Source organism: Salvelinus alpinus, chromosome 1, assembly GCF_045679555.1.
Source record: "Salvelinus alpinus chromosome 1, SLU_Salpinus.1, whole genome shotgun sequence".
NCBI lineage: Eukaryota > Metazoa > Chordata > Actinopteri > Salmoniformes > Salmonidae > Salvelinus > Salvelinus alpinus.
The window spans coordinates 33,071,888-33,093,605 of record NC_092086.1 but is presented as its reverse complement, the minus strand read 5'-3'; the positions used below and the strand labels follow the sequence as shown (position 1 = coordinate 33,093,605).

General features: G+C 40.6%; 1 protein-coding gene across 2 annotated transcripts; it reads right to left on the bottom strand.

Moving 5' to 3' along the window:
* Positions 1 to 327: 327 nt before the first annotated feature.
* Positions 328 to 19,861, bottom strand: LOC139573622 (adhesion G protein-coupled receptor E5-like). 2 transcript variants are annotated; one of them, XM_071397298.1, is made up of 19 exons: positions 19,445 to 19,861; positions 16,201 to 16,278; positions 14,275 to 14,457; positions 12,883 to 13,008; positions 12,511 to 12,732; positions 12,066 to 12,161; positions 11,851 to 11,894; positions 11,589 to 11,693; positions 10,894 to 11,047; positions 10,475 to 10,594; positions 10,126 to 10,316; positions 9,742 to 9,906; positions 9,062 to 9,256; positions 8,482 to 8,699; positions 8,278 to 8,344; positions 8,088 to 8,179; positions 7,746 to 7,914; positions 6,774 to 6,875; positions 328 to 1,335 (listed from the first exon to the last, which is right to left on the bottom strand). In XM_071397298.1, exons 1-19 carry the CDS (start codon positions 19,473 to 19,475, stop codon positions 1,294 to 1,296), a joined length of 2,400 nt encoding a protein of 799 aa, XP_071253399.1. In that variant the 5' UTR covers positions 19,476 to 19,861; the 3' UTR covers positions 328 to 1,293. The 2 variants fall into 2 exon arrangements, with proteins under 2 accessions (XP_071253399.1, XP_071253390.1); XM_071397289.1 differs by having other exon boundaries at positions 12,066 to 12,194; positions 19,445 to 19,860.
* Positions 19,862 to 21,718: the final 1,857 nt, after the last annotated feature.

Here is a 21,718-nt window from a genome sequence, read left to right as displayed (position 1 = left end):
GGCAAACATTTCAAATTTCTTGTTTTCATACCGTGTGACTCTGACTCGCAAACCCATTGAGGCCCTAAATAACCGGCTGAAATTGCCTTTGTCAGTTTGCATCTTCTGAGATGAGAGACAATCTGATAGAGACTATCCCCACCCATTCAGAGTTTGACATCTGTACTAAGACAAACAGTTCTGAACCAATCAGAAACCTTTTCAAAACAATTCCACATCAGATTCAGGTAGACTACAAATGCAGTTGCCTTAATCTAAAACGGAGACAGAAAAACATTTCTTAGATATACAGTATCTTGAACCACATTTAACAAAATAAAATCAAGCTACACAGATACAAAATATTTTTATATTTTATACAATTAAAATATCGCATGGCAAATAAAGGTCTAAAAACAGAGAAGTTACAGTACAGTGATAAAAGCATGCCATTTCCCAGTAAAAAAACAGTCATACAAATGATCTTTACAAAGAAAATATTTACAATGATTTTAATTTATCCTTATTTGACAGGATGCACACCTTACTAGAAACAATAACAGTCATGATCATGATTCTTGTAATTTTTTTGGTTGACCTCTTTTAAATTTGAGATACAATTATAAAACTATATACACAAAATATACATTTCAATCTGACTCTCACAACTCGACCTTTGATGGTTATGTTTTAAACAATGATTTTAAAAAATAAAACCATGATAGTTTATGACTATTTTTATAATTTGTTGCTTTCATCTGTTATGTATTTTAAGATCAGAGAAAGTACCTGGATAATGCATAATGTAATAATCCATGATGAGTTGTCCCTGGTTAAACCATGCAGGACTAGTCCACTCTTCTACAGTAGGAGGGGGTTTCTCATCAGCATTATATAATCCAAAGAATATCAAGGTTGGAAAAAGACACATGAAACTGTCAATAGGAAAATCAGTGTAAAACAATAAATAACTTTGTTATCGTTACTCTTTGGAGTTTTAGCTTAAAATAATATTCAGGCCAGCCCAACGAGAAAGTACAGTAAAATTTACAGAATCTTTAAAAAATGTGCACAATACTGCTTAAAGCGAAATATAGTTGTCACAAAAAAACGGACAACAACCATCCCATCAATCTATCCTGGTCCTTTTGTGCTCTTTTGGCAAGACAGCGCAAACAGATCTCGGACCAGGCAAGCATTAACTTATGCCTGTCATTAAACCAGGGTGATTATGGTTTTATAAAACTCCCAGATGTTGCTAGGTCACGAGGTCAGGCATCATGGGGTCATGTCCAGCAACTAGCGTCCAGCCCCTTAGATCTGAGACTCTCCCGTGTTCTGGGCGCTCTTGGATGTCTGGGGGACACAGACAGAGAGAGGGGAAAGACAGACAACAACGTCAATCAGTTGCTTTTTGATCAGACTCCGTCATCACAGTCCTTGATTATTAATGCACAAGTGGCTCTGCTTTCTCTCTCTTTCACCCGCCAGACAAAATGCTTCACTTAACACCTTCCTCACCCACCTCATTATCTTTAGGGAGCTTCGGCTCTGGCCCAGAATCACACGTTTGCCTATTTTATGGAAATCACAAATTACAGTTCTTTTCCTCCTTTGTTGTGCTTTGAAAGGTTTTTTAAAATTGCCTTTGAGCAATCTCACTTGAAGGAAATGACTAGACTGATCACACCTCTGCTCAGGCCTGAACATGATGTCCCAAACTACGGTCAGTAATGATTAACGATTAAATGAATGGACTGATTAATTAAAGATGTCTCTGGATGGGGAAAGAAGTGAGAATTTTACAATGCGCTGTAAAACAAATGTTCCAAATTGGCCGTTAACCTGATAAGAGTGTGCCCTCTGAGAAATTGAGATTGAAGTACTCTGAAGTTTGGATGAATGCACATTTGACTTGTATCTAAATATTCTAATATGCTTATATCCTTTGTATAATTCAGTACATGTAATATGTAATGTAGAACTTTAACTTGCAGATCAGCCTTAATAATATTACAGATTCTATCAAGCAAATTTGTCTAATTTCTAATGCCCCTATTATTATTATTATATATTGTTTTTCAGCACTATCAATCCTCCCCTGATTGGAGAAAACTAACGGCCAACAATACTTATTCTACTGCTACTCACATGTATCTTCCCTCACATATACAGTACACTCTAATCTTAATTCCAACCCTCCGATGTCTACAGACTAACCCATCTTTCCTAGTACACTACCATTTTACTATTACCTTTTGCAATACATCCTTCTATTTTACTGTGATGTCTTACAAGCGTCTTGAACCTCTCTATTTGTACCATTTGTACCAAGATTACCCTAAAGATAAATACTTTACCGAAGAGTGTAATCATATTTCCCATCGATTGATCGTGGTTTTTCAGATCTCCTAACAGTACTGTTTGTAGGTCCATCTGAACAGAGATATGACTTACAGTGGCTTGCGAAAGTATTCACCACCCTGGAATTGTTCATATTTTGTTGCCTTACAACCTGGAATTAAAATTGATTTGTTGGGGGTTTGTATCATTTGATTTACACAACATGCCTACCATTTTGAAGATGCAAAATATTTTTTATTGTGAAACAAACTAGAAATAAGTAAAAAAAGATAACTTGAGTGTGCATAACTATCCCCCCCCTCAAGTCAATACTTTGTAGAGCCCCCTTTTGCAGAAATTACAGCTGCAAGTCTCTTGGGGTATGTCTCTATAAGCTTGGCACATCTAGCCACTGGGATTTTTGCCCATTCTTCAAGGCAAAACTGCTCCAGCTCCTTCAAGTTGGATGGGTTCCGCTGGTGTAGAGCAATCTTTAAGTCATACCACAGAATCTCAATTGGATTGAGGTCTGGGCTTTGACTAGGCAATTCCAAGACATTTAAATGTTTCCCCATAAATCACTCGAGTGTTGCTTTAACAGTATGCTTATGGTTATTGTCCTGCTGGAAGGTGAACCTCCGTCCCAGTCTCAAATCTCTGGAAGACTGAAACAGGTTTCCTTCAAGAATTTCCCTGTATTTAGCCCCATCCATCATTCCTTCAATTCTGACCAGTTTCCCAGACTCTGCCGATGAAAAACATCCCCACAGCATGATACTGCCACCACCATGCTCCACTGTGGGGATGGTATTCTCGGGGTGATGGGGGTGTTGGGTTTGCACCAGACTTGATGGCCAAAATCTACATTTTTGTCTCATCTGACCAGAGTATCTTCTTCCATATGCCTTTTGGTGAACACCAAACGTGTTGGCTTATTTTTTTTAAGCAATGTCTTTTTTCTGGCCGCTCTTCCATAAAGCCCAGCTCTGTGGAGTGTACGGCTTAAAGTAGTCCTATGGACAGATGCTCCAATCTCTGCTGTGGAGCTTGACAGGTTATCTTTGGTCTCTTTGTTGCCTCTCTGATGTGCCCTCCTTGCCTGGTTCATGAGTTTTGGTGAGCGGCCGTCTCTTGGCAGGTTTGTTGTGGTGGCATATTCTTTCATTTTTTTAATGGATTTAATGGTGCTCTGTAGGATGTTCAAAGTTTCTGATATTTTTTTATAACCCAACCCTGATCTGTACTTCTCCACAACTTTGTCCCTGACCTGTTTGGAGAGCTGCTTGGTCTTCATAGTGCCGCTTGCTTGGTGGTGGTGTTGTAGACCCTGGGGCCTTTTAGAACAGGTGTATACGTATATACTGAGATCATGTGACAGATCATGTGACACTTAGATTGCACACAGGTGGACTTTATTTAACTAATTATGTGACTTCTGAAGGTAATTGGTTGCACCAGATCTTATTTAGGGGCTTCATAGCAAAGGGGGTGAATACATATGCACGCACAACTTTTCAATTTTTTTTATTTTTTCATTTTTTACATTTCCCTTCACCAATTTGGACTATTTTGTGTATGTCCATTAGATGAAATACAAATAAAAATCAATATAAATTGCAGTTTGTAATGCAACAAATAGGAAAAATGCCAAGGGGGATGAATACTCCTGGACCTGACTGCAAAATCGAGCCACTAAAGGACAGTGTAACAAACGTCTACATCGTCCTCCTCCTCAGACGAGGAGAGGCGAGAAGGATCAGATGACCAATATGCAGCGTGGTAATTTGACATAACGATGTTTATAAAGAATAAAAGACGAACACGAAAAACACTTGAGAATTTACAAAATAATAAACGGAGTCAACAGACCTGAACAAACGAACTTACATAACACGAAGAACGCACGAACAGGAAAATAGACTACACAAAAACCGAACGAACAAACGAAACAGTCCCATGTGGTGCAAACAGACACAGACACGGAAGACAACCACCCACAACAAACAATGTGAAACAACCTACCTTAATATGGTTCTCAATCAGAGGAAACGTAAACCACCTGCCTCTAATTGAGAACCATATCAGGTAACCCATTAACCAACATAGAATGCCCACCCCAACTCACGCCCTGACCGACTAAACACATACAAAACAACAGAAAACAGGTCAGGAACGTGACAGACAGTACCAAAAGAGATAATCTGTTTATTGTGTTTCCTCATAACAGAGTCTGCACAGGGCTGACTGTTCATTGTGCCATATATTGAGGATTATGTTTGTGGCGAGAATTTGATACTGTAGTTTACATTGAAAAGATCGGATTGATATGTCCATTTTTTGTTTTGTATATCAGTTCATAAACCTGATTCAAAGGTATTGGGACATCAAAACCTGTTCCAGCTATCTTTCATTTTATGCTTTATAGTTGTCAAACCTCTCAACCCTATATTGAAACTGGTACATTTCATGATTTATACCGGTCATTTTAAGCTATGCATGGTTTTTCGTTGGAGGCAGACAAACTAATTAATTTGTTTCTGTTTTGAGTAATTGCCTCTTCTATTTTTGTGGCAGAGCTGCAATGAGTTGGTTATACTTCTGTATTTATCTCCATACACATTTGTTCATTTCTTGTGACATAATTTTACCATCCTTATTTACATTGTCATTCATAAACATGATACCTTCCTTCTACATTTCTTCCCCCAAAAAATCAGTACATTGGAGTTTAGACATATTATTTGCTGTAATATTTGTTCTGCCTCTTCTGGAGGATGACATTTGAATTTTGACCAGCTCTGTATGGCTTCATTTTAAAAGAAGAATACTTTAAACAGGGTTAAGTTATCAATCCACCGGAAATGGTTTGTTTTAATCAGTATAAAAGCAAAAAGCTCACTTTTGAAATTGGATGTGCCTCTTAGTATCCATCTGGAAAACCAGTTTGGATTTAGATATAATTTTGGTATAATAGAGGCTTTAAGAGAGAGGTTTAATGCCTTAAAATCCCAACTCCTGTTCATTATATAAATATAACTTTATCTGGTTTGCCATTCAAATTAAATCTTTTTTTCTCGCATGATTTGAAAAAGGATTCTCCTGAAGCCGGTAGAGCCATTAGTAAATATAGAAACAGATATCAATAGAGAATGAATCAGGGTAACTTTCCCGTAGATGCACAGGTGTTTCCCTCTCTATGATTTAAGGATCCTATCTATTTTGTTTTCTATCAAAGTTAATAGTTCCAAGATCGTTCAACTTTTCTGGTATATGTACACCAAGCACATAAACTTCACCTTCCACCCATTTAATCGGGAGGCCACATGGCAAAGTTAATGTTTTGCCCCTTAAAGCTGCAATATGCAACTTTTTGGGCGACCAAATTCACAAAAAGGTGAGTTATAGATCTGCCATTGTCATTGAAAGCAAGTCTAAGAAGCGGTAGATCTGTTCTGTGAGTTATTTCTATGCTTTCCATTCTTAAGTTTAGTTTTTGCGTCTTTTAATTTCAGTTTTGTACACCAGCTGAAAGTACAATATTTTTGGTTATGGAACATATATTTCACAGTGGTTTGATGATTCAAGGATGCCCTACACTATATGTGCTTGTTTTGTCACATACTGTTATTTATTATTTTTAATTATTATTTTCCTTTTCTCTGTTGACCAATTTTTGGGGATGAAGATTCAATTTAACCTGTATTGTGCAAGAAAAAGTAGTATGTGCCTAGTTTTTGTTAAGAAAGTCTGTCATAGTTATATGGAGGGATATAAGTTGATGATATGATCGCATTCGATCCTCAATCAATACATATTTCACTTTTGGCACCATAGAAAAGGATACAAGAAAATAATCAATCCGACTAGCTTGATTAAGCCTCCTACATGTATATCTTACGAGATCCGGGTTTCTGAGCCAATGGCAGTCAATTCCAACGTGACCATAATATTCATAATCTCTATGAGCGCCACAGGGTGATAGTTGGTAGTGTGATTTTCTTTACGGTCTACTGACTTACTTAAAACTGTAAGTGTTATTTGCATCTAATTAGATTAATATAAATATTTTCAAAGAAGTTTGGATGGTCATTATTCGGTCCATATAAATGTATGAGCAATGTGTTTATCATCAAGTAGTATAATCAAAGCAATCCATCTTCATTGAGGATTTAAAAGTATTGCACCTCAAGATCTAGAATTTCTTAGTACATGACAGAAATAGATTTTACCATCCCATTCTTTTTCCAAGGGCAGTTCGTCAGAATACATTTAATGACTTTCCTGTACACAATAAATATGGTATAACTTTTACTCGCAGAACTTTGCCTCGCAGAACTTTACCTAGTGTTCGGTGTCACTCAAACTCAACAGTGTTGGGGGCATAAGTACATCATATTGAAGGCCTTTCTGCTCTTTTAGATGTTGGCTACTCAATTAGTAAGAGTTAATACCTGTGATTTGCTGTTGCTTGACTGGTTGGAGGAAAACTCTGAGTACTTCTTCTTCTGTAGTGCACAGACGCTGTCCAGGATCTTGCCATACTCCTCTCTCACCTACAAGGTGCAAAAGAGAGCACTATGAGCAAAGACGGTAGAAAAACCTGGTCGAGCAAGGGTGGGGGGAAGGGAATAAGTAGACCAGAACCAGCTGTTATTGGGCAGTTTCCAATTTAAAAAAATTGTCATTTTTCCTGTCTCTGTAAGTGGGCGTTCCTTCTCTAGTGTGACAATGTTTGAGCATGCGGTAAAGCATGCTCATGAGAGAGCGGGAACGCTCATTTACATAGACAAAACCTTGACCATTTATTTCAATGGTAAACCGCTTTTATGCATCATCTTTATTATCCACCATATTTGTTATGAGTCCAACAAGCACATATTTGCCTACCCTTTCACTGTAGGCCCTACAGTAAACTAAACCCAATCAGTATTATTTAAACACTTAACAACTAATTTGGAATTCAGCCAAAGTAGTATAGCCCAAAGCCATTTATTTTGAGAGTTGGACCTATGTGGTTCTTGCATTATGATGCATTTACATGACACTGTTAGCTCCTAAAAAATACTATACAGAAGGAGCATAATGGCGCATGTACATGACACTACAACATTCTATGACAGCCATGTTATCTCCCCATTAACATTACATGGGGAATATTTAAACAATGCTGAATCCCTCCCTCTAGGCTTTTGTGAGGCCCAAAGGCCCTACTTGGTCCATGACATTTGGTTTGGCCCGCCAGAAGCTTCCAGAATGAACTTATGTATTGATGAACAATGTTATTTAATGTTTTTTGGTTCGAGGCCCAATACTGAGATTACATTTCATCCCACCAAGCCCAACAGTTTGGACTCATCTGTACGATGTCCATATTAGAACTTCTTCAAGGCCCCTGGTTGACAGAGTCTTGAGTCGTGACGTACCTGTTTAGAGAGCAGGCAGTGCATGAGGAACACGAGGACCCCCTGCAGACTGTTGAGGATGGTGAACAGGTACGACATGGCCAGCGTGCTTTCCTCAAACTGGAAACAGCCAAAGATCCACATGGTGCCCAACACACACAGCTGAGCCACTGCAGTTATGGTGAATGCCCTGCAGGAGGTGACAAACACACATAAAGTTAGATCAAAAGCATGGGTCACAACATGTCATCTTACAGTAAGGCCTGTTTTTTTCCCACATGTTCTGGCCAGGAAAAACAGTGGTCCTTTGTTATGGGCTATAACACAGCCTGTGTGAGAATGTCCGTTTCTTTGCCGGCTCACTTGATTTTGCGGAGTTTGTCAAGGTCAGGGTTCAGGCTGGAGAACTTCTGGGCCAACTTCCACACTGTGATGAGGAAGAAAAACACGTTCACCTAGGAGGGGAGAGGGAGATAAGTAGAACTCTAACATGACACAAAACATTGTAAGTAGGAGTGATGAAACTATTGCACCTTTCATCTGTGATACGCACCATGATGATGATACAGACAGGGCCAAAGAAGCTCCAGATGAATCCATCCTCAAGGTTGAGCCAGCAGCTAAAACACACAACGCACACATGAATACCTGATCTCTATAGTACACAACAGACAGAAGGACAGCGAGTCAGACAAATATATATAGGGAATCCAGTCAGGAGATGACACTGTCAGGGATCAATGCAGTGGTCACTCACTGGCGCTCTGTTCCGTATCCTTTGGCGTTGGCGAGGGCAGAGATGGCGACGATGACAGCAGGAACGCCGTAGCCCCCCGCCATCATGTAGAGGGGCCTGAAGGTGGTGTTGAAGACCAGGACCACCATCCTGAAGAGCTGCACTCCCTCCAGACACATCCAGCAGAACGCTGCCAGAAAGAAGAAGTGAAGCAGCCCAGCCACCACCGCACAACCAGCCTGAGGAAGAGAGGAGAGAGGGATGAAGAGAAAGGAAGTAAGGGGGTGAGAGTGATCGAGAAAACTAAATGTGAGCGAAATGACATATACTGTAGATAGTGATAAGGTTCACAATACAATAAGTTACCCACAACTGAACACACAATCGCTGCATACATTAACATTTCTTCCTACTTAAACATTGTTCTCACCACCCACATAGACAGAGTACCTACGCCACATGTAAATGTTACACACATTGTCACCTCCTCTGACCTCTCACGCCCAGAAAAGCTCAGTGGAGTTTTCCTTATTCAATCTTGTTCCGAGGGCAATTCTGACTCAAGGGCTGAGCGTATGTGATTGGTTGGATGCAAGCTTACCTGGCTCTCGGTGCGTGAGATGCCGACGAGGAAGATCAGGTTGGCGATGAAGAGGCTGAGGCAGAGGTGGAGGTGGATGGTATTGCGGGTGCTCTGGATGGAGCGGATCAGGGAGAAGGTGAGGATGCAGATGAAGAGACACAGCAGGGACAGGGACAGGCCCACCCAGGTGATCAGCTGCAGCTGGAATGTGTCCTGGAGGGAGGAATGGAGGCGAAGACACGTCACCATATAGTCACAGAAGTGGAGGCTGCTGAGGGGAGGATGGCTCATAATAATGGCTGGAACGGAGTAAATGTAATGGTACCAAACACATGGAAACCATATGTTTGATACCATTCCACTTATTCCACTCCATTACCACGAGCCCCAGTTAATGTGTCACCAACCTCCTGTGAGTCACAGTAACTGACACAACTTTCATGGATGTGTCTTAAACAACATGCCACTGGAGAAATAATAATGGAGCCCTATCTAGCCAGGCAAGACACAGAACAAATTTAAAACAAAACAAATCTTAATGGATTCACTGTTCTCAAATGAATGCAAACTTTTAAAAGCCAAACGATCTCCTTTTGCACAAGTACATAGAAAGTGAAATGAAACTATTAGAAAAGGCATTGTTCCTGCTCTATCTTACAGCAGAAGTACAGCTAGACTAAAAGAGAAATCCCCCTCACCTTGAACTCATAGAGAGCCATAAGAACAGCAAAGCTGCTGAGATGGTAGCAGGAGCACACAGTGTGGGTGGCATTGGACTGCACCAGGAAACAGCCTCGATCAGACCAGGTCCCTTCTCCCAACTCAGCATCCCAGTACACACAGGTGTAGTTCCCTTCATCTGACTGGGAAACAACATTCACAATTACCATAGAAGAGAAGTAGAAAAACAATGTTACTCCAGGACACTTCACATAGTGACCATCCCAGAAAAAGCAAAGCAGGTTCATTCAGATGTCTGCATAGATCTTGAAATATAGTGCAGCATATGAAGAAGATTTGATACTGCCACATTCACATAGACCATCATAATGGGATAGAGGGGTAATGTTTTTGCTCCTCACCTCCTTCAAATGGGAGAAGGTGAATGTGACTGGCTCCTTGAGAAAGGATGTGTTCTTGTTACTAATGGTGGCCGTCACCACTTTGGAGTTGATCTGGAAGCTGTGGCCCTCCTGTGCCTTCAGCCCTGAGAAGGAATGGTTGGTGGATGTCTCCAGACCCTTGTAGCTGAGCAGGGACACCGTTGCAAATCCTGAGAAAGCAAATGTTTAAGTCTAGGAGTTTGTACACTGTGTACATTCATTTCACATTATATCATTACATTATAAAGATTGGTTCTGATGATTGTGGTGGGATTATGATGGCAGTGTTGAAGCTTATCATGAAGATGAGGATGATGAAGATGGTAACCTGGGTAGGAGGTGTCTCCAGCAGCAGTCTCCCAGTGGCTGTCTAGCTGAGCGTGTGTAGAGGACAAGGTGAGGGGTCCCTTGGGTGAGGAGGCATTTCTCTGCACCAACAGCTCCACCTCTGGAAGCAAATACATTCACATCTTCACAAACAGGCCTACAGTAGGTGAGATGTTACAACTCTCAGAATGGTTATCTGCTAGAAAGGCAGACTTGTGCGCAGCAAATTATGCAATGAAATGTGACCCATATAACCTAATGAAAAACTTTGTAAGCTATTCAAAAATGGCCACAAATGAACATATTCTACGAAGGAAGTTATAACAACTTGTCTTCCGTTAGGTGGCTTCAAAAGCCAAAACAATCATGGCTGAGTTTATGTTGTCTGGACTCATGGCTGAGTTCAGGATGTTCTCCTACCGGTGTGAGTTTTGAACCTCCTGGTCTCGGGGTGTTTCAGCAGAGGTCCGATTATTCTCAGAGCAGTCTCTACCAGGTCCAGCAAGACACTCACTTCCTTGTTATTATTCAGAGGCCCGCGAGACAGGAGCCTGTCTATAGCAGACAACAGAGTCTTCAGAGACACAGAGAGAGGTGGGGGAGGAGGGGTTACATAGACACAGTCAGACAGGCTGAGACTTTTATTTGTCACATGCACAAGTACAGTGAAATTCTTAACTTGCAAGCCCTACGCAACATTGCAGTATTCAATTTCAAAATAGTATAACTGATCAAATAAATAAATGAAATAAAAACACAAGAAATAAGAGAAGAAGAAAAAAAGAAGAAGAACGTTATATACAGCAGGGTCAGGGCCAATTCCGAAATGTACATGACTATATATTTGGCATACACTAACCACAATGCTATGTTTAGAAGTCATACATCGAAAGGAGGCTAGTTTCCATTATAAACTAGATGTACCAACAGTGCTGGTCATCAGTCGTTGTTTCACTGCATGTATCCTTTCCTTAATGTGTGTGGGCTGAGTCTGAACATGCATATGTCAACCTCTCTATGATGGATGCCTGGTTTATAATGAGCCTCAAATAGAAATAAGGGCCTCAAATATAAGTAAGGGCCTCAAGTATAAATATATAAATAAGCAGTAGTACCTCTAGCAGGGCCTCTCCATCGACTTGTTTTGCCGTATTACTCTCACTCAACTCCAGACAACTGGTCCTCATCAGGGCCACAGCATCCTGCAGACCTGGGATGACCTGAGAACGAGGGATGAGGAGAGAAAGTGAGGAGAGAGAGAGAGCAGGTGGGAGGGGGGGGGGGGGGGTAGGTAGAGAGAGGAGGAGGTTAGTCTGTATTTTGTTCTGCAGATATCTGTAGGTGTGAATCATTACACTGTATACTCATGTGGCTTACCATTTTAAGATGCTTCTCACTCGCAAACGTGTCACAGTTCAACTCTGTGGAAAGAGAAGAGATGAGTGAATAAGGCATCTTAAATGAAAATATATTTTTTTATGAAATTATTGATGAAGTGATGACAACTTGATCATGCAGCGGAAGTATTGAAATTTGAATGTGGAAACAGCTCCATCTCAATGAGAATGATGATCTATAAATGTGATTCTCACCAGTACATCTCCCCTGCGGGTCTCCGTAGTTGGTGAATCCTGCATGGCACGCACACCGATGGCCACTGTTGGTGGCATTATGGCACGTTCCATTCCCTCCACAGATAAACATATTTATTTTACACAAGTCTACAAAGGAATGACAGAAAGCACAGGTGACATTTTCATAAGATGTTCAGATCTACCTAAAACCAATCAATTCACATAATATTAATTACACATTCTGGTCATAAAGAAATTAGTATCTGGTGCTTCATGAGGAAGAAGATCAATTGAGCAAAATACATCAAGGGGTATAGATAAAGAATTATTTAACTTTCTCAAAATTCCCAGGTTTTCCCCAAATCCCGGTTGGAAGATTCTTGGAATTATCAGGAAATCTGGAGGCCTCCAACCAGGATTTCTAGAAAACCCATCCAGGGTGATAATACAATTCCTCCCATACCTTTAGCACCTTGAGCATCCTCACTGTCTGTGGTTGCTGTCTGGTCTGTGGTGGCTTTCTGATCTGTTATTTCCTCGCATGATTCTCCATTCCCTGTGAATTGAGCTTTGCCAGACTTCAGGCCAAACCCTGGATTGCAGATACAGGAGTAGTTGCCTGTTGTGTTGACGCACTGTGTATGCTTCCCGCAAATTGTGATGTCGTCCACACACTTGTTTCTATCTACATGTGGGTAAAAGACACCATTAGGAAAAGGAAACTCTCACCATTTCATGCATGATGACATCCTGTATATGCCTGATATGCTCTCTGGATGTACTGTACCCATCTTTTGATATTTAGTGTTATTACCAGTTCTCTTTGGCATCTTACCTTCACACGCAACTCCTTGGTAAGATATAAACCCCTCATTGCAGATGCAGGAGTAGGACCCTAACGTATTGTGACACTCGGCATTGGGACCACAGGTGTCCTTATTCTCCAAACACTCGTTGATGTCTTGAGGCACAGAGAAAGGAATAGTCAGTCACACCTCAAATGCAAACGTAGAATATACACTGGACAAAAATATAAACGCAACATGTAAACTGTTGGTCCCATGTTTCATGAGCTGAAATGTTGTGTACAAATTTGTTTACATCCTTGTTAGTGAGCATTTCTCCTTTGCCAAGATAATCCGGCATATCAAGAAGCTGATTGTACAGCATGATCATTACACAGGTGCACCTTGTACTGCGGACAATAAAAGGCCACTCTAAAATGTGCAGTTTTTTCACACAACACAATGCCACAGATTTCTCAAGTTTTGAGGGAGCGTGCAATTGACTTCAGGAATGTCCACCAGAGCTGTTGTTAATTTCTCTACCAAAATCCACCTCCAATGTTGTTTTAGAGAATTTGGCAGTACTTCAAACCGGCCTAGCGATCGCAGACCGCTAGGCCGTTGTGTGGGCGAGTGGTTTGCTAATGTCAACGTTGTGAACAGAGTGACCCGATGGTGGCGGTGGGGTTATTGTATGGGCAGGCATAAGCTATGGACAAGGAACACAATTGCATTTAATCTATGACAATTTGAATGCACAGAGATACCGTGACGAGATCCAGAGACCCATTGACGTGCCCTTCATCAGCCGCCATCACCTCATGTTTCAGCATAATAATGCACAGCCCCATGTTGCAAGGATCTGTACACAATCCTTGAAGCTGAAAATGTCCCAGTTCTTTCATGGCCTGCATACTCACCAGACATGTTGAGCATGTTTGGAATGCTCTGGATCGACGTGTGCGACAGCGTGTTCCAGTTCCGATCAATATTCAGCAACTTCACACAGCCATTGAAGAGGAGTGGGACAACATTCCACAGGCCACAATCAACAGCCTGATCAACTCTATGTGAAGGAGATGTATTGCGCTGCATGAGGCAAATGGTGGTCACACCAGATACTGACTGGTTTTCTGATCCACACCCCTACCTTTTTTAAAGGTATCTGTGACCAACAGATTCATATCTGTATTCCCAGTCATGTGAAATCCATAGATAATGGCCTAATTTATTTATTTCAATTGATTGATTTCCTTATATGAACTGTAACTCAGTAAATTATTTTAAATTGTTGCATGTTGCGTTTATATTTTGTTCAGTACAGTATAGTCACTTTAGTGAATAAGTGTATGGATTCCAAAATTGCAGCAGTGCTGTGTTCTCTGGCCAGGACTGCAATGTATAGAAATGCTATAAGGTAACTAAAAAAGAGAGTTGTTTACCTATACATCTTTCAGGTGTGGCAGCTGTGAAGTTCATCCGCTGTGATGATGATCTGAACCCAAGAGCACATTGACAGTAGAAGCTTCCTTCAGTGTTGATGCATGTTGCATTCTCACCACAGATTTGTGGTGTTTCACGGTCATTGTTATAGTAATCACTAGGAGGATTACACTCATCCTCATCTGGGGTCAAAAACAGAGGCATTGAGAAAGTGTGATGAGAGGTAGAATGGTTGGGGAATGGGAATGGTCATTCAAAATATAATAGAGTTGGAAGTTTAGATACACCTCAGGGAAATACATTTAAACTCAGTTTTCACAATTCCTGACATTTAATCCAATTAAAAATTCCCTGTCTTAGGTCAGTTAGGATCACCACTTTATTTTAAGAATGTGAAATGTCAGAATAATAGTAGAGAGAATGATTTATTTCAGCTTTTATTTCTTACATCACATTCTCAGTGGGTCAGAAGTTTACATACACTCAAATAGTATTTGGTAGCGTTGCCTTTAAAATTGTTTAACTTGGGTCAAATGTTTCAGGTAGCCTTCCACAAGCTTCCCACAATAAGTTGGGTGAATTTTCGCCCATTCCTCCTGACAGAGCTGGTGTAACTGAGTCAGGTTTGTAGGCCTTGCTCGCACTCGCTTTTTTCAATTCTGCCCACAAATTTTCTATGGCATTGAGGTCAGGGCTTTGTGATGGCCACTCCAATACCTTGACTTTGTAAGCCATTTTGCCACAACTTTGGAAGTATGCTTGGGGTCATTGTCCATTTGGAAGACCCATTTGCAACCAAGCTTTAACTTCCTGACTGATGTCTTGAGATGTTGCTTCAATATATCCACATAATTTTCCTACCGCATGATGCCATCTATTTTGTGAAGTGCACCAGTCCCTCCTGCAGCAAAGCACCAACACAACATGATGCTGCCACCCCCGTGCTTCAAGGTTGGGATGGTGATCTTCGGCTTGCAAACATCCCCCTTTTTCCTCCAAACGTAACGATGGTCATTATGGCCAACAGTTCTATTTTTGTTTCATCAGACCAGAGGCCATTTCTCCAAAAAGTACAATGTTTGTCCCCATGTGCAGTTGCAAATGGTAGTCTGGCTTTTTTATGATGGTTTTGGAGCAGTGGCTTCTTCCTTGCTGAGCGGCCTTTGAGGTTATGCCGATATAGAACTTGTTTTTACTGTGCATATAGATACTTTTGTACCTGTTTCCTCCAGCATCTTCACAAGGTCCTTTGCTGTTGTTCTGAAATTGATTTGCACTTTTCGCACCAAAGTACATTCATCTCTAGGAGACAGAACTCGTCTCCTTCCTGAGCGGTATGACGGCTGTGTTGTCCCATGATGTTTATACTTGCGTACTATTGTTTGTACAGATGAACGTGGCACCTTCAGGCATTTGGAAATTGCTCCCAAGGATGAACCAGACTTGTGGAGGTCTACAAGTTTTTTTTCTGAGGTCTTGGCTGATTTCTTTTGATTTTCCCATGATGTCAAGCAAAGAGGCACTGAGTTTGAAGGTAGGCCTTGAAATACATCCGCAGGTACACCTCCAATTGACTCAAAATATGTCAATTAGTCTATCAGAAGCTTCTAAAGCCATGACAACATTTTCTGGAATTTTCCAAGCTGTTTAAAGGCACAGTCAACTTAGTGTATGTAAACTTCTCACCCACTGGAATTGTGATACAGTGAATTATAAGTGAAATAATCTGTAAACTGTTGTTGGAAAAATTACTTGTGTCATGCATAAAGTAGATGTCCTAACTGACTTGCCAAAACAATAGTTTGTTAACAAGAAATTTATGGAGTGGTTGAAAAACGATTTTTAATGACTCCAACCTAAGTGTATGTAAACATTCGACTTCAACTGTATATAGAAGATATAATACAAGACAGACATGTACATACCGATGCAAGCTTTCCCATTTTTAGAGAATCCTGGTAGACAGCCTGATACATGTTCCATCAGCGGGGCAAGGTGAAGAGCTGCAGAGTAAGCAACAGGCAGATTCTCCAATAAGTTGTCCCATTATCATATGGTCAGTGCTATCCTGGATACTTGGAACATCCCTACCCTAAAGCCTAACCCTAACCGTAACCCTCACCTTACCCTAACCTTCCCCCTTACCTTTTTACATTTCAAATTCAATATGGTAGGAACGTCCCAAGGATCCTGGATAGCACAGAACATTAATGGTATTGGGGGAATGCCCGGGAACATGTGTAATATTGACAAGTACATGACAAAACTACTTTTGTAGAACCAACCTTTGACTATGATTGTAAGGTTGTAACATTAATCAGTTGGAGAGGTTTCAGGAACAGAAACTTACAGCAATAGTTTGTAAAGGTTTAAAGGTTTATCTCTCTCTGTTCAAAAAGGTATACCCCCTATCTGGATTTCAGCAGATTGTTCCTATGGCAACTGTGCTCACAGGATATGCCCATAATAACCCCTGAATTGCACACGGCTGTCCGGAGGTGACCATTTCCTCTTTACCAGGAAGCCATCACCTGGCATGGGACTATGTGATAATGACTGTAAACCTCCTGAGTCTGTATGATAGTGAATGGGTAGTCAGTCCATTGTGGTGATGAGTAGAGAGAAGAGGCAGCAGTAGTGTGGAATGTTGTGGTCACAGAGAGAGTCTTCTAAAACGATGTGTAGGCACTGTTTAAGTTCCACATTGATGGTGCTCTCTGTTTCACTCTAACTAGTAAAAAATATGAAGACAAAACGTTTTTAAATAGTGTAACATTTCATTGAGGAATCATCTGTCAAACAATGTTGTCTGATACAGTAGCTTTGTTCTCTCTTAATAATGGAACACTGGTCACTTTACATACTGTTTTATATACATATACTCCGTACTCCAACATTGCTCGTCCTAATATTTCTATATTTCTTAATTATTTTACTTTTTTGATTTGTGTGAATTGTTGTGTATTGTTAGATATTACTGCAAGCATTTCGCTACACCCCCAATAACATCTGCAAAAAATATGTACGCGACCAATAACATTTTATTTTATTTGATACTTCTAAATTCTAAAGAATTTGACAGAAAAGGTTTCAGCCATTGAGACACTAACTAACCAAATGCACCTAAAGAGGGATAGTCGCCTCACCTCAATTAGCCACCCCTTGCAACGTGTCATCAAAGACTTCCTGTCTTCTTCACGGCAGCGAGACATCACACTGAATGTTATCACCTTGCTGTGATGTCATGGCAACAAGGATATACAGTGTATGTGTGTGCATACGTGTGCATGTTTTTGTGTTTGTGTGTGTGTGTGTGAGCGTGTGTGTGCATGCACATGTGTGCGTTTCAAAGACAATATGGGTGAGGCGGAGTGGGTGTGACTGTTATCAGACTGTGGGGTGCTTCAGGGGAGATCACAGAGTATAAATACCACTGTTAAAGGCCGAGGAACAGAGGGTCTCTTTAGGGAGAGGGACCCAGAGTCTAGGATGAAGATAGGGAGAGTGTCTCTCTCTGGCTGTCTCTCTGTCTACTGCTAATTCCTCTGAATGTGCTCCTTCAGGCTTTTAGTCCTCAGATTCCCAGAAGTCATTCAGTGTTATGACAACGGTCTGTCCTTTAGGTTCCATTCAGTTCTGATGAGTGTCATTGTTTCCATATTAAGAGCTGTGTCCCTATTGCTCTGTCTTACTCAATGAACCAGTAAAAAGTACTTGCTGATTTTCCATTTACTGGAAATAAGTTATAAACGCTAATGCCGTAAAAGGGATTCCACAAGGAAGCAAGACAGATCTATTAGCCACATGTAAAATAGTTGCAATAAACTGAACAACTGAACAATTTCAACAGGCTATTAACAGGATTTTAAATGGATTCCAACCTTGGCACACACAATGGCACGTTGTCATCTCAAATATCTCAAAGGGACTTGCTGTGCTCTCCCCCCACCGTATGTCTTAGAGATGTTCTCAATTGTTGTGATTAAACCACTATATCATTAAACCTGCAATTACTGAGAAGAACGAGATACATTTCTGCTGTCATCTGACTCATTTCAATACAAAGGATTCAAATAACTCACACTGGTGTAAAGTACTTAAGTAAAAATACTTTAAAGTACTACTTAAGTAGATTTTTGGTGTATCTGTACTTCACTATGTATATTTTTGACAACTTTTACTTTTACTTCACTACATTCCTAAAGAAAATAATGTAATTTTTACTCCATACATTTTCCTTCACACCCTCAAGTACTCTTTGCATTTTGAATGCTTAGCAGGACAGGAAAATGGTCCAATTTACACCCTTATCAAGAGAACATCCCTGGTCATCCCTACTGCCTGGCGGACTCACTAAGCACAAATGCTTTGTTTGTACATGATGTCTGAGTGTTGGAGTGTGCCCCTGGCTAACCATACATTCTTAAAACAAGAAAATTGTGCCGTCTGGTTTGCATAATATAAGGAATGTGAAAGGATGTATACATTTACTTTTGATACTTAAGTACATTTAAAACCAAATACTTTTAGACTTTTACTCAAGTAGTATTTTACTGGGTGACTTTCACTTTTACTTGAGTAATATTCTATAAAGGTACCTTTAATTTTCCTTAAGTATGACAATTGGGTACTTTTTCCACCACTGATAAATCCACCATTCCGCTTTACTTAATAACATTTTTCAGTTGTTCCTAAATGTAGTTTCAGCTTATGTCAGAAATTATGTCTAATGCAATCTGAGAGTAGCCTGATCCCAGATCTGTTTGTGTTTGGCATGTGATCATGACCATAGGGGTTGTCAAGACAGTAAGAACAGATCTTGGAGCAGGCTAAGCTGAGAGGTGTTCAACCCTGTAGTGACCTCCTGTGGGACCCTGATCATGATGACCTGCCAATGAATTTGCACGTTAGCATTTCAGGCAAATCCTAATTTAAGTCAAATTATCACTTAGTTATGCTTTGATATCAATGGGAGACTAAGTGAAAATTCAATTAAAGTTAGGATTTGCCTCTTCAAGTTCAACAGCCACATGTCTTTTACTTTACTCTTCATCTAACCATCCCCAACCAAACATAAACACTGTCTGATTTAGTGCTTTCTCTCCCAAACACACAACCTTCTCCATGGCAACATGACTTCTGTGTAAACAGTTTACAAAAAGGACTCACCCAGAATCAGGAGATGCAGTCTGCCTGTCATGGTGAAGAATAATCTCACTATGAGAATCACAACGCACAAGATTAGACCAGGGCTGAAACTCTGCCCCTATCTGAACGGTCTATTCAAAAGTGTGATAAAGATCCGTCTTCTCTTTTTTCTCAGGAGTTTCTCCAAACTTCTCAGGGTTGTTTTACTGAAGAAAAATGGCACCCGTATCCATCAACTCTGTCAATCTTCTGTCTAGTAGATTGAGCTCTGCTGACATCACCAAATGAGAGATAAACTGACAAGTAGTCACTGTGCTCTCATCACTTGCCTAGAACTCTGTGTCTCTGACTCACTCTCCTTCTCTTCCACCCTGTGTGTTTGGCTGTGGTGGTCTGGGCTGTGCCTGGCTCACTGACATACTAAGAGGTTTCTGGGCAGAGTTTCAGTTGAGCCGCTGGTGTTGAGTCACGCCTCTGAGACAGTGAGGGAGGGAAATGAGGTTGGAGGACGAGGAGGGGGGTTTAGCAACTGCTGCGGTTTCATTTTATTTTTTTGATCTCTGCTCTTTAGGGTTCCATGACAACAACACGACCTAACTGGCCTCTCTCTCTCTCTCTCTCTCTCTCTCTCTCTCTCTCTCTCTCTCTCTCTCTCTCTCTCTCTCTCTCTCTCTCTCTCTCTCTCTCTCTCTCCCCTCTCTCTCTCTCTCTCTAAAGGAATAAAGACATTTCAAATGTCATATTATGGATATATACTGTGTTGTAATGATGTGCAAATAGTTTCCTCCCCCTCTCTATGTCTTTCTTTCTATCTACAACCTTGTTTTCCACTTCCTCCACTCTATCAAACTGTGTGGCCTAAATTGAATCAGACATGAAGGAGTCTGGGTTGTGAGACTGTTCATTGTTATACAGAACACTGCTTGGACACACTCCCATAGGCTGTGGTTGTCTATTAATGGTGGTGATGACAAATATATGGTTCTCTCCTTTTCGTCTTTGAGCAGATGGCGTCTGTTCATACTGATAACAATGTAACAATGTAGTGTAATATACAAAACTCCCAGTGGAATCCACTAACAATGGACATTAAAAACAAGTCATTTTCTTTCTGTGCGTAAATCAAATGTTATGATTTAAAGTGAACATTTTATTTAAAAGTTTTAAAAAAAGTATCGGACAGCAGAATATAGCTTTTGAATGACAGAAAACAGAATAGTCATCCACACAAGCCACAGGATTACCACAAGTTTAGAACGTGTGGTTTATTTGGTCTACACAGAAAATGCACATTCAACATTTTTACTCAAAGGAACAATATCATCATCATTGCTGTTGTGTCACAATCATAATCAATTTCTTTAGGATTTTAACTATTAATGCCACTATTCTATTTCTTAAACATTCGTTGTCATACTGTAACACATCTTCAACAGTATATCAATTGTACTTCTGCTACTCTTGCTAGTACAGTTACGACTTGTCTTAGAAGAGGAAGAAGGAGTGCTGAGAGCAAAGAAGCCGAGTGCAACGTGGCGTTTCTGACAACGTTATAGAGACACAGTGTTCTTTTTGGTTATGCTGTTGTCAACACCTTCTTAGTGGCAGACCTCAGCACTGTAGGCACTTCATTTGATCACAGGAAATGCAGATGAGGAAATACAGATGAGCTTTGTAATTGACATAAATTCATTGAAAACCCACACTAACACACGGTTATATTAACAGTATTCCACTTTTCATGTAGCCTCATTTTGATCAACCTATAAGGGCACAGGGCGAGACCCAGATGCAGACACGGGAGGCAGATGGTTTGAGTCTCTGATATTTATTAGTATCCAAGGGGCAGGCAAGAGAATGGTCGTGGACAGGCAAAAAGATCATAACAAGGTCAGAGTCCAGGAGGTACAGAGTGGCAGGCAGGCTCAAGGTCAGGGCAGGCAGTATGGTCAGGCAGGCGGGTTCAGAGTCAGGGCATGCAAGGGTCAAAACCGGGATGACTAGCAAAAGAGAGAATAGAAAAAGCAGAAGCACGGAACTAAATCCTGTTGCTGCAGGATTATTTTACATCTTATCCAGAGCAATTTACAGTAGTGAGTGGATACATTTTTTTACTCTTATCCAGTACTGGTCCCCGTGCGAATCGAACACACAACACTGGCATGGCAAACCCCATGCTCCACCAACAGGTCAGATGAAGATCCTAAACCTGTAAGAAGGGTTATATATAAATGTCCTAAAGCAAAAAAAATCTTCCTGAGAGAGAGAGAGAGAGAGAGAGAGAGAGAGAGAGAG

Excerpts from the sequence above, each read along its gene's own strand:
- LOC139573622 (XM_071397289.1), bottom strand. The coding sequence starts at position 19,475 with ATGACAGGCAGACTGCATCTCCTGATTCTGG. Across the intron at positions 9,257-9,741 it reads TGGCTCTCTATGAGTTCAAG|GACACATTCCAGCTGCAGCT; the intron begins GTGAGGGGGATT and ends TCCTCCCTCCAG. Across the intron at positions 7,915-8,087 it reads GACAAACTCCGCAAAATCAA|GGCATTCACCATAACTGCAG; the intron begins GTGAGCCGGCAA and ends CACCTCCTGCAG.